Consider the following 13,424-nt stretch of genomic DNA (forward strand, 5'->3'; position numbering starts at 1 on the left):
CGTGGCTTGCTGTGCTGTGACGAACATCACCTCTGATTCTCATTCTCTGGTCGTGCTTGGTACATCTGTTGCCCTACTTCTATGCACCTTTTTTACAGGGCATACTAGTTGTCCCTCGAGGTAAACTTTATGCTATCTCTCCACCCACTGGGAAAAAAAATTTTCCTACTCTCTGCGCTCCCTCTCCATATCTGTACCCTGCTTTTCCTCACAAGATTGTCTCTTGCTCTCATTTTCCACTCAGCTTATAAAAATCATTAATTTGTGTTCCTCCCATGCCTAGTTCATATGACCTCCTGTTGCCCTCAGCTGTCCAAATGTTGTGTGCAAGTGCATAGCAGGGGCGGAGGTGCTCTTGGGTTGAAGAGCATCAGCCCCCTCCAGTGTGCTGCCCTTCCCTGCTGATGCTTCTTACCTCTGCATGCCTTTACCTTTCTACCCTAACCTCCTCATTTTTAAAATATAAGTAGTAGCACATTTTCCATTACCAAAGGAATGGAAAATGGGGCCAAGCAGAATTAGTACATTTTAGCATTGGAAAGGTTAAAATGTATATCAATATATTATAAAACAAAAGAATTCAGTTGATATGCTGACTGATGTCTTTCTTAGCAACATTTAAAAGAATTACTACCACATCACTTTATTTAAATCACACATTTCAAAATAGTACCAAATGAGGGTCACTTGATAAGGAGAGGCAATTTTATCCCAATGTTATTGGACCGTTGCTTTCAATCTGGGGTCTGTGGATTTTATCGTTACATGATTATTTCACGGGGGGCTGATGAAGAATAACCTTTACAAAAATATTGTCAGTAGTTTTATCTTTCCTGTTTAGGGATCTCACGTGTCCATTTGAAAATAGTTTGGGGTACATAAACTGAAAGTGTTTAAAAAACATTACAAATATATTAAAAATCTCAGAAAACTACTACCATAAGGTACTATCACAATTTGAAATACCACAGAAGAAGATTCAACATAATTTCATGAAGCAAAGTATTTTCAGCTATGCTATATGGGATTAAAATGTAAGGATTAAAGCACTATATCTCATGTTTTAGGCAATAAAATCATTTATTGCTCTGGTCAGGAAGATGTTTCCCATTCAATGCATAACTTTACAAGGAGATGCTTATGAATCATATCACCCTTATCATATATATTTCATTTTGCAAAAATCTGATTGTGGACTTTATGGAAAGCTCATCCAAAGGTGTACTTGCTGTGTAAAATTTGCAGGATATTATGATGAGCAGAAGGAAAAAAAAAAATCACTTTTAACAGTGATTTTTCCTTTGTTGCCAAAAACTGATGTTTCTACTTTGTATATTTGTTGTTGTGAGAAGAACAATTTGTTATTTTAAATTTAGAATGGATTCACAATTTAAATGCATGAGTGTTTAACATATACTAAGTAGCTGCTCTTCTAGTTTTACAAAAATGCAGTACTGTATCAGTTGTTTTGATCAAGACACAGTTAAAAATTCCATTTAAACCCAAAATATGAAAGGTCAGTTTAAAGATCTTAACTTGATTTTTTTGTCTGGTTTACAGTGACATAAATTCATTGGCTTTGGAATAATTGTTATTGATTTTCATCAGTATAAGTTAAAGGAGACTCTGGACTTCTTAGAAAACTAGGTGTTCCTTTGTTTTTTAACTTCAGCTTGTTACAAAGAAATGGAAAAGGTTCTCATAGAATGGAAATTATGAGCAGTGCAGATTTTCAGGCAATCAAAACATTTTCATGATCTCATTAAATGTATCATTTACAACACATATATATTAAAAGAAATATGCTCCTTTGGGTTAGTAGAAGCACTGGGTACACAATGTGTTTGAACATGTTAGGCTTCCACTAGAATCTATGACAGAACCATAGAAACTTGGAGGGGAAAAAAGACTACAACCTTTTTCCTGTGTCAGCATCTTTAGAGACAGAAACCTTTTTATCGTATTTTATGTAAAATGAAGAAAAAGGTGTTATGGCAACTTGATGGACTGTGCTAGGACTGTGTCTCAGTTGATAGATAAGTACTGCTATTAAATTCTCTCAGATCGATTATAATTCTATAATATTACTAGGATTAATAATGGATTTTCTTATGCATGAAACAACTAGTGTTTTACAGTCTTCTAAGACCACAATTTTGTCTTCAGTTGGGTTTTGTATGTAGTCTTGAGAGCCTGGAAAATGAGGATTCTTGAAACCAAACAAACACTACAGTAGTGGCTCTTAAAGCTTCTTCATTCATTTGGCTGTCTCTTCTAAACGACAGATTCCAGAGAAAAACATCTACTTCAAACAGCCAGTTTCCTGATGATACACAAAGGGTGAAACCCCAGTGCTGATAAAAGAAATGGGGTACTGATGCATAGACCAAGATTTTGGTTTTTGGGGCATCCAGCTTTGGAACTGTAGGTGCATTTAGACTGTGCCCCTAAAGCAATAGTTTTAAATATGTATTAATGAGAGATGTGCGCAGCTTTCAAAACTACATCTTTACCAGATGTAGGCAGCATCCTTCTCGAAGGGATGAGCTGTTTCCCACCCTGAGCCAGGCAGCGCAACGGGTGACAGGCCTGGGCTGGAGAGCCAAAGCTATTGCATTATACCTCTGCTATTCCTTTTTTATTGTAGTATTGTTCCTGTAGTGGTTTGCTGACAAGTTATATGTTTTACAGATCAGGTCTGCTTGATGAGGAATCCTTGCTTTAAATCCTGTCTAGGAAAAGTCGGGTTTGTAAATCAGACCTTACGGTTCCTATTGGAATGCTAATGATCTCAAAGGGAGGGCTTGGGTTTTGAAAACAAATCTAAGCTAATGGCCAGGGTTCCTGAAAGAGCTGTTAATATCATGAAAAGTCATGTTTAAGACCTCTTTTAAAATGTAAAAACTTGTCAGACACTGCTCTAGTAGGGCTGTTTGCAATCGCTGTAATGTGCTGACACACCAAAGCACCCTTTGCTCCATCTGGCCACTTCTCTTCTGCTGCGGTGCAGCAATTCCAGTGCTGCCAATAGCAGTGCAAACCAGAGCATAACGTGGCCCATCATGGTTTGGATGTAGTCGCTGCACAGATAAGTATGCAAGGCGGTTAGCCCAGCATGCTTGGCCCCCGAATGACTCTTCTCTTGGTTACTGTGGGATAGTGAGCTACCAGACCAATGCTGCCCTCACGCATTTTGAAAAACTGTTCAAAAAAGTCAAAATACATCAACCATTTAAGAGTTTTGAACACTCCATGTTCATTCATACTAGGTGTGAGCAATGAAGTGTGTTTTACAAAACCTTTCTGATTTGAGGAGCCAGACACAAATGTGGGACTCCGACATCTCTCTTCCCCACCAATCCAAGTAAGTTTGTGTTTCTATAACCAACACAATTCCACGTGAATTAGTAAGGTTAGTATAGTAAATTAGGCCTTATTCAGCTGTGATAATCTGTGGCATTTTAGCTGCTGCATCATCTTGATCTGATGAAAATCAATATAAAGGGTGAAGTGGTTAACACATCAGCAGCTTTGTTGATACTCTTTCTGGCACTGGCTGACCATTCGATGGAGAAAAATGCTCTTATAGGTTCAACATTAGCAAGTCCTCACTATCTCCTGAGGAAGAAGGAAGCTAACCATTTCTGTGCCTCAAAAGGTACTTTGCATTCAGTTATATAAAGATGTCTGTAGCACTCCGCCTAGACATTTTAGATAGAATCAATCCTGAGGAAAGAGACATTACGTCTGCCAAATTTCAGGCTAAAGCAAGATTTTATAGTCCGATTGCAAACCCCTAGGACAGGGCTTTTTAATGGAAATGCTGACATGGCCTTAACTATTTTGTATGACTCCAGTGGGCACCATCTTAAATTCCAGTTGTGATGTGCATTTAATGGCATGGGATCAAACATAGCGTAATTAGGATATTTTAAGATACTGTGTTTGAAGAGAATTCGTATTTAAGCATTATTTATGAACTGTATCATTTAAGTGCTTCTGAAATGTGCCATTCAGTCCTTGGGTGAATGAAAAAAGTTCTAATCACATTTCTCAGAATGAACAGTAGCATTCTGTAGTAGTTTTCTTCCACAGCTTTAATGCTAAGGCACTTCCAAGAAGAGAGTTGGTATTATTTTGTGGAACCTTTACTGGAATATTTCTGGAAAATAAAGGTTTTCATTTTTCATTGTGGTGCTCTCTAGTTCTTCAGCCTTTTGAGGAATATTCTGATTTTGCTTGGAGAATATCTCAAAGATCGTTTCTCTCCAGTTAACAGTGACTCTGCAAGAAGACAGCAGTTATTAGTATTTGCTGTGTTGTGCTAGACAAATCACCTTTTTCTTGTGCAGTATCGTTCATATATTTAAAGTTAAGTTGATAGCATAAAAGTTCTCTCTCTCACACAACCTAATACACTTTTTTTTTCTTTTCATGCTGAGGAAGTGGTTGCTCCAAGATGGAAATTGACATTCATTTGTCGTGTAGGTTGACAGTAAAACTTGCTTTAATGCAGATGGTGACTAGAACTCTCATTGCTTTTGCTGTGAATGGGAATGTAGTGTTGAAAGCATTCGGTTTTGCTTATTACTCATTTGCAGTCTGGAACATAAAGCCATATACTTTATCCTAGAAAAAGAGCTGTTCCTTCAATTGTTATTTGCTGAATAATAATGCTAACTGAAATTATTTCCGTGGAGAAGGTTAGGAAGTTTCAGAGCTAATCCTAATAAGTTTTTGTAATAGTTTGAATCTGTTTTTACTTTATTAGCAATAATCTGTGTGAAGGTCTCAAATCACTTTGATAAGGTAAAAATTGAAACAATCTTTGGAGAGATGCCAGTCTGACTAAGCCAAAGACACTGTCACTGCTTTCTGTTAAGACAGACCTCCACTCCTGCTGCAAGTCTGTCCAGCCAGGAATAGGAGAACCACAGTACTTTGCTTTCAGAAGTTGCAATAGCAGAGTTGGTTGGTGTTGGTCCTGTCCAATTTTTGAGAAACTTTGCTTTAAAAAAGACTCTGGAGTATATTTTGTTTCTGAAAGTTTGCAAATCATGTTTAGGAAGCTTCCTTTATATATGAACACAATTTCAGGGGATATGGAAATTATGTGATTTTCATCCTTTAAAAAACAGGCGCAAACTGATGATATGTCCTAAATGGCTAATAACCAGAATTCCAATTAGTTCAGCAGTTGATGTAAAGATTAAAATTCTCTCTTAATTTTGTGGTAAGATCTAAATTATTTAAGTGCTTCATTCCACATGGTTCTTAGAGCTGTGCTCTTTTGGTTTTTTACTTTTGGGAGAGTCAAATGACACAAAAAAGTACTGTAGTGCTCCTGACTTCACAGGAAAAATCAGTAGTCTGAAAAAGACACTTCCCATTCTTTAATAATGTTACAGGAGCCTACCATTTGTTTGACAGGAAACAGAATATATTGAGATGCATATCTCAACAGCAGAGCTCCATAATGAAAAAAAACTATATCTATGCACTACTTAGGACTTTTGTAATTTGCTAAGAGCATTTTACAAGTGCAGTCATTTTCACTACCTTTCTTGTTTTTCATTTGGATGAAGTATCATCTGTCACCACTTTATCATATTTTTTAGCTATTAAAAAGGCATGTAATTTTAATTTTTGTGGCTTTTAAGTGTGCAAATGCCATTGGACTTGTTTAGCCTAAACTCATGGTCTAAATTCAAATCCCTCTGCTTTTGAGGAGACTGTGAGCACCTTTTAGAAACCTAGCCATCATAACCTAAAAATCAAGATATGAAAGTAAGTAACAGCAAATATTATTTAAAGCAACTCTACCTGGAGAAGAAATTTTCTAAAGTAATACTGTGAACAAAATACTGAAATATGATAAAATAACATACAGTCTTCAACTGAGAAAGTTGAAATCACAATTTCATGACCTGTCTGAACCTGGTGGACAAAGAATCATAAATAACTAGAAAAGTGGAATGCATTTAACCATTAACCAGTCCTTTGGAGAATATATTCTATGTGCATAGTCTCCATTTTTTTATTAATAAACAAATTTATTTAGAGATATGCATTCCTTTAAAAAAATTAAAAATAAAAACAGAAACGGCAACAAAAAACTTGAGGGTGGTCTAAGATGTCTGTCTTCTTTATGTAACCTTTTGCATTTTGTGTTTAAGAACTGACATTCCAAATGGTTTTCTTTGGCTCTATGCCTGGAGTGAATACTGAGGCAGCAAATTAGGAATGCTTAAGAAGTCCCACAAAGGAAGATGTTTGCTGTGAAACTGCAGTTAATGTGACACTTGCACTGGAAGCTTCTTAGCCTGCTCAAATGATGAAAGATGGCATGGGTCTAGGTGATGTAAGGAGAGTAAATGAAGACTGAAAGGACCATGAACTGAGTATACAAGGTATACACAGTATACATACTGTGACTATGCTTATACTACCTTTTATTTCTATTTCAGGGTCTAACTTTGTCACTCGAAAAATTAGCCGATCGGTAGCAAAGATTCACCTTGGACAGCTGGACTGTTTCAGCCTGGGCAATCTGGATGCTAAGAGAGACTGGGGTCATGCCAGGGACTATGTTGAGGTAAGCTGGGCCTTTTTCTGAGTCATCTTCATGGTGGGGATAATGCTGTAACTTCAGGTCGTGGTCCATGGAGGGCTATCTTGAGATTTTTTTTGCCTGTTGAGGTCTGTTAACTTTGTCTTGCTCTTGACTTCAGATTAGGGAATTTAGTAACACAGCAGTCTACCCCAGGCATGACCTGAGCAGAAAAATAAATCTTTGGGTTTACATTCCTTGCCTGAATTCCTGGGGAAGGGGTCTGACTATAATGTGGATCTATTTTAGAGTATTTCTTCCATTCTTCTGACAAATTTTATGACCAATATTAAAATTGCAGCAAGATGCAGTGTGACCTGAAGTCAAAGATCCTGCTGGAGGTTGGTGACTTTTATTTAATAAGGCAAGAAGGATGTGTATGTTAATGATCAAAGGTCTTTCTGCTTATACATTAGAAAGAAGCATCACAACGTCGTTGTGATGGCAGGTATTGGAATGCATGAGCCTGAATTTAGTGTTTGAAATGTTTTTGTAGTCAGGATTTGTTTCTAATTTTATTCTACCCATCTACTTAAGCAGACAAACAAACAATATCCCTGCATTGTATTACAAGGGGACACGAATGAGCATGTAGGAAATATTGTCTTTTCCCCAGGAGATTTTTGTCCCCATTTTGGTGCTTAAAGATTTCCTGTGGTCATTGGACTATTTCTGTCTTTTAATAATTCCTTGCTGGGAAACCGGATTTGACTTCACCATTCATTGATGCAGTTTAAAAAGATGACGACTGTTTGTTTTGTTTTTCTATATTACAAAATAAGAAGTATCACAGTAGGAAAAAGTCTGATTTTTATCATAAATTGAGATTTTAAAGATAAAGTAAAAGCTGAGCTCTCAAATCTTGTTTATGGTCAAAAAGAAACAGCAAGAAAACAAAATCATAATACCTCAATGTAAACAGCCATATCGCCTTGGCATCAAAAGGGTTACATTAAAGTAAGCGAAGAAGGTTCCTTTTGCCAGTCAGCTGTAATTGAAATTGGCTTTGGTTCTGTGCAGCATTTGTGTGTGAGATGCTAAGGGCACCATGAGTGTTATGACTGTGCCTTCATGACTGTTGTTCTATATTTGTGGCTATAACATTAGCTGAAGCAGTAAACCAGCCCTATCATATTATTAATGCATAAAACTATAGTCAAGTGTTCATAAAATCAGTTACCAAGTCTCAACTGAAAGGAAGTAAAAGATGCCAAATAAAATGATTAGTTGCATGAACATAAGGAATATAATTTGCTAACAGGCATTGGATATTTCATAAAGACTCTGGCTGTCTCATTCCAAGACAACTTATACTAAGTCATAAATCATGGGATGAATCCTGATGTCTTCTTCCATAAGGGAAATGCAGAATAACCCTCTTGTGCCTTCTGTGTCAGACCCTTGTCCTGTGTTCTGAGTAACACAGAGTGGGTAAGGTTGGAAGGGACCACAGTGGGTTATCTGGTCCAACCTCATTGCTCAGGCAGGATTATCCTAGAGCATTTTGACTAGAGTTGTGTCCAGAGAGTTCTTGAATATCTCCAGTGAGGAATACTCCACAACCTCTCTGGGCAATCTATTGCAGTGTGCAGTCACCCACACAGTGAAGAAGTTATTCCTCATATTCAGGTGGAACTTCCTGTGCATCAGTTTCTGCTCTTTGCATCTTGTCTTATTGCTTGGCACCACAGAGAAGAGCCCGGGCCCAACCTCTTGACACCCTCCCATCAGATACTTATATACAGTGATGACATACATCCCCTCTCAGCTGTTTCTTCTTGAGGCTGAACAGGCCCAACTCCCTCAGCCTATCAAGTCTATCATTCAAATCTTTAAAATCAAAAAGGAAATGAGAACAAGTCTATTCAGAAGAATGACTAGCTTTCAAGGCCTTTGGCCTCCAGAAGGAATGTAGTTGTCTGAGGTCTATGGCACAAACACATGTTTTTTGTGCAAGTAGCATTCCAGGCCTTTCAGCTACACATTCTGGGCCTGTTCCAAAATCTTCTGGAAAGAATTCCTCTCTAAAATTTAGTTCTTCTTGAGTATTTCTCATCCCAGAGAGGTATCCCTTCGGATAATGGGAGAATTATTATCAATTCTCTAATTCCCTGAGTATTGTGAAAATGTGGTTACAGGCAGCCTTCTAATGGCTAAAAAATAGAGTAACTTTAAACTGGAAATAAACAATTATTTGAGGCTTTAATGGACTGGAAAGTAGGGCTTAGAGATTTAACGTTGTTCAAATAAATACATAGTATGTTAGAAAGCATGATCATATTTACAAGCATTTGGGGAGCTTCCTTAAGCATATGGCTGAACACGTAGGGATATATCTTATCCTCTCCATATGTAGTTTTAAATCCCATCAATATTAATACAAGTAACACATGTGCATATAGACAGACCATGTACTGTGTTTTCTTTCTTCTTATTTCCTTATTAGGGATAATAATAAAACCATAAATGCATTCCTTTTTGTTGTTTTATAAAATATTATGGATCAATTCCTGATCTCATGAAAGTTGATGAGCAAATTCCCATTGACTTTGTGGAAAGACTGTATCCTGTATGTGTTCAACTCGAGAATGTCTGGTGGTTACAAAGGCCAGTATGATTTTGGGCAAAATCCTTTGCATACAGTAAAGTAGGGAAGAGTGTTCCTGCACTGAAGCATGTATGTGCCCACCAAGCGATGGGTTGGGGTTAGCTTTAGTAACAGGTGATTCAGAAGTTTGAAGTTCAAACATAGGTTCATATCAGTGGAGAACAGTTGGAATATGTGTTTGATTAGGCTTTTGTTCTGGAACTTGAACTGCCACCTGCATGCACAGGGTACAGCAGCATTGTGCTGAAAACTGGGAAGTCCAACTCACTAGAAAGAAAGGATTCTATTCAGTGTTTGAAGAGAATAGAATAGAAAGAAGTAGACATTAAAATTGATAATCCCACACCAAAAATTTTCCATCTAAAATTACAGTGGTAACTCAACATATTGGCAGAAATTGCTGCTGCCTCTTGCTACCTCTTTCTTAATTTTTACTCTGCTGTGATCCAGCACAAGTCTCATGGGATGATATTTGAGATAAGGATCAATGCCACTGAGTTAGAAGAGGAAAAACAATATATCAGTGCTGTTGACATATGAATCTTCTGTGTACTATTTTGCTTTGTGATGGTAACGTACCTTTTATTTGTTGCAGACCATCTGCCAGGTATTTTCAATTATTAGTTCAATAACAAGCCTTAAGAGTCTGTGTCATTTCTATGCCATTTATAAAACAGAAGGAATCATACACATTTCCTCAGAAATCATACAGATTTTCCTCACCCAAGAGTCTTATTTCAAATAAATATAGATCTTAAAAACATTTACCTTGGACCATTAAAAAATGCCCATCAATCACACAATCACAGAATCAATTAGGTTGGAAAAGACCTCTGAGGTCATCAAGTCCAACCTATGACCTAACACCACCATGTCAACTAGACCATGGCAGTGAAGTGTCGTGTTCAGTCTTCCCTTAACCACCTTCAGGAATGGTACACCACCTTCCTGGGTGTCTCATTCCAGTATCTAATCACCCTTTCTTGTGAAGAAATTCTTCCTAATGTCCAACCTAAACCTTCCCTGGTGCATAAGACTATGTTGGAAGAAGAGACCAATCCCCACCTGGCTACAACCTCCTTTCAGGTAGCTGTAGAGAGTGATGAGGTCTCCCCTGAGCCTCCTCTTCTCCAGGCTGAACAACCTCAGCTCCCTCAGCCTCTCACAGGACTTGTGCTGCCGACCCTTCACTGGCTTTGTTGCCCTTCTCTGGAACCACTTCAGCACCTCAATGTCCTTCCTGAATTGAGGGTCCCAGAACTGAACACAGTACTCGATGTGCAGCCTCACCAGTGCCGAGTACAGGGGAAGAATCACTTCCCTAGTCCTGCTGGCCACACTATTGCTATTCCTGGCCACTTGGGCACACTGCTGGCTCATGTTCAGCAGCATCCCCAGGTCCTTTTCCTCTGGGCCAGTTTCCAGCCACTCTAACCCCAGCCTGTAGAACTGCATGGGATTACTTTCGCCAAAGTGTAGAAGCCGTCACTCGCGTTTGTTGAACCTCATACCGTTGGTCTCGGCCCATTGATCCAGCCGGTTCAGGTACCTCTGCAGAGCCCTCCTACCCTGTGGAAAAAGAGCAAGTTCATATTACAGTTCAACAGCTGAGATTTTTTCTTCCTTTCCTTCAGTTTCCTCTTTATCACAAGCTGATGATCAGGCTGCCTTCTGCAGTTGTGCTGCCTACACCTCAGTGTTGTGCAGACAGCAGAAATACTGCATTGATAAATGCAGGAAAAGCCCACCAATATATGTCTTACAAAACTAACAGAACAAGTCAAAGATAACAGTTTTAATAATCTTTAGGTATTTGTACAGATCAGAAATATTCTCTCTTGCCTTCAGTAGAAATCCAGCAGTATTTCAAGCAGTAATTACAGAGGACTCATAATTTGGTCTTAATTGACTCCAATTCAATTAATTACATGTCTAGTCAAATGTTTAGAATTAAGTGTGGGCCTACATTCGTGGTGAAATCAGGGTGTATTTGGTATTCTGAATGTATGGGAATCAGCTTCCATTAATTTATATTTAAATAATGGAAAAGAAAACAATCAAAGCAAAAGAGAATAGTTTATAAATAAGTAATATAGTAAGTTATTGTACAAGCCAACCAAGCATATTAAGAAACTGCTTGAAGAGAGACTTTCCATCTTACTCTTTTTTTTGCTTTTTTTTAAATAGGTAGGGGTGCTGATTCATACTTTACTCTGCAATTAAAATACATAAGAAAATGCAGTCATTTTTATTGTCTTAAACAATTTTGTGCCCATTGAAATTGATATAGTAAAATCTAGTCTTTGTTTTAATCTCTAGTCGGCATCACCTGGTCTTTTATTCATGATTTTTCTATTCACCACTCTAATAGGCAGAAACTGACCCTTGGAAGCAACTGCTACCATTTCTGTTATGGGAAATCACTTCTTGTATGTTTGTGTGTATGTTTAAGTATAAAAACTCTTGCCAGACAGAATTATTTAAAATTTTACTTTACTCTTGCGCGTAAGAAAAGGAGTCAGCCAGCAAGACCATTGACCAAGGCATTTCTAGTTCTGTTTTGTTGTTTTCTTATAGTGTTAAGAATATGTTGTCTTTGGAGATACATTTTACCTTAGTCTGCTAAGACTTGAAGTTTTTTCTGATTAATCCTTTTGTCATCCCACCTGAATTCTTGTTTGTGACAGTCTGGCTTTGTTAAGGACTGTTGGTTGTAAGAAGAAAGTCAGTTGTATCTGTCCATGTAACTATCAATACCTCCTATAGTTATGAGATTGCCTCATGAACTCAAGACATGTTTCTAAATGGGGTTACCTTTTTGTTATGGACTGAAATGAAAAAGTTTTTCCTTTCCTACTGCTTTGTTTTTATGTTTAAAGTCTTCTTTAATAATAAAGAAGAATCTAATAATAAAAGTTAAGAAATAATTTCAAACTCTCAGTGCTGGACTTGTTTTAGTATGAGGGTAAAGTGTATTTTGTGTATTTCCAAATGAGAACATTTTCTTTCCATCAGCTTTCCTGAGCTGGGATAACTGATGGCTCTGTTAAGCCAAACTTATCTTCGAATAAAATCAAATCTGCTCCAATTGATGTGATTATCCACTGAACTGTTTATTGCTTCCATCTAAGTGAAGTAATTGTGAGAGCAGCAAGGCCTGTATGAACCTTTAGGAGAAAAATGTGATAGACTTTGGAACCACTACTGACTGTTCATTAAACTCTTGACAGGTGGTACTAGCTGAAGCATTATCTTTTCTGGAAGCATGTATATTAAAGGCAATGAGACAATGACTATTCCACCTTAGATTCTTTCTAATAGTTTAAAAATCTTTAATGTAGAACTAAGTCTCATGCTGAAAGAATGAGACTGTTGAGAAAGCAATATCTTCCTGAAGTAAGTATGCATTTGCCAAGGACGGAATATTCTTTGATTTCCTCATGTAAATACTTTGGTCATGTGGAGATATGATGTGTCCAGGATAAAGGAAGGGACATTTGACTATGGTAATATGTTCAATCAATCATCCACGCAAATAATGATCCAGTTCTCAGGATACAACGCAGGCAGCCTAAGTGGGCACAGCACAGTTTCAACTGGTCTCAGTAAAGTTCACCCAGCGCTGACCAACAGGCACTGGCATTGCAATGCAGCCACTTCCTCATGACACAACAAGAGAGCTGGAAGAGCAGGTCCACTAAGAAAAGATTATCTTCCCTCTGGTTGAGTCTATAGGGAAAAGACATAGATAAGTGGATTTCCAAGGGCAATTCATGCTACCATTGTTTTAGTAAATTATTTGTACATATTGCACCTCAACAACATTCCAACACTACAAAAGAGCTCAAGTTTTGATATGAAGTGGTAGATGGCATCACTGGCCACAAAACCGGTGTCTCCCCAGCATGTCTCTCATGCAGAATCAAGATCAGACCCTGCGAGACACTGACGTAATTTCTCTCTCTTTATTGCTGTCCAGGTAGGCTCCATCAGGCTCCTTAGGCTCAGTAGGGCATCTGTGGCCCGCCTTGACATCTGGCTTCAGAAACCACTCTTTTAACTCTCTGATTTTAGTCAAAAACTTCAGAGTGGGACTGAAGACCAAACATTTTTTCCAAAGCTATTTCTGAGAGGTACTAAAATGAATTGTCATGAATTATAAGCATATAGTGAAGCTCAGCGTACATTTCTTCTCCATTCTCCCAT

At 37.8% G+C, this 13,424-nt stretch overlaps 1 protein-coding gene across 2 annotated transcripts in view; it reads left to right on the forward strand.

Moving 5' to 3' along the window:
• The window catches only part of GMDS (GDP-mannose 4,6-dehydratase), a 417,652-nt gene that overhangs the window by 184,891 nt on the left and 219,337 nt on the right, over nucleotides 1–13,424 (forward strand). For both annotated transcript variants that reach the window (XR_003534117.1, XM_027682650.1), the window contains exon 7: nucleotides 6,468–6,595. Coding sequence is in view for 1 of the 2 variants with exons in the window: in XM_027682650.1 (XP_027538451.1) it covers nucleotides 6,468–6,595 (128 nt within the window). In the remaining variant the exon portion in view is untranslated. The remainder of the gene's footprint in view (nucleotides 1–6,467; nucleotides 6,596–13,424) is intronic.

This window comes from Neopelma chrysocephalum, unplaced genomic scaffold (genome assembly GCF_003984885.1).
Source record: "Neopelma chrysocephalum unplaced genomic scaffold, ASM398488v2 Primary Assembly neopelma1_22b, whole genome shotgun sequence".
Classification (NCBI taxonomy): domain Eukaryota; kingdom Metazoa; phylum Chordata; class Aves; order Passeriformes; family Pipridae; genus Neopelma; species Neopelma chrysocephalum.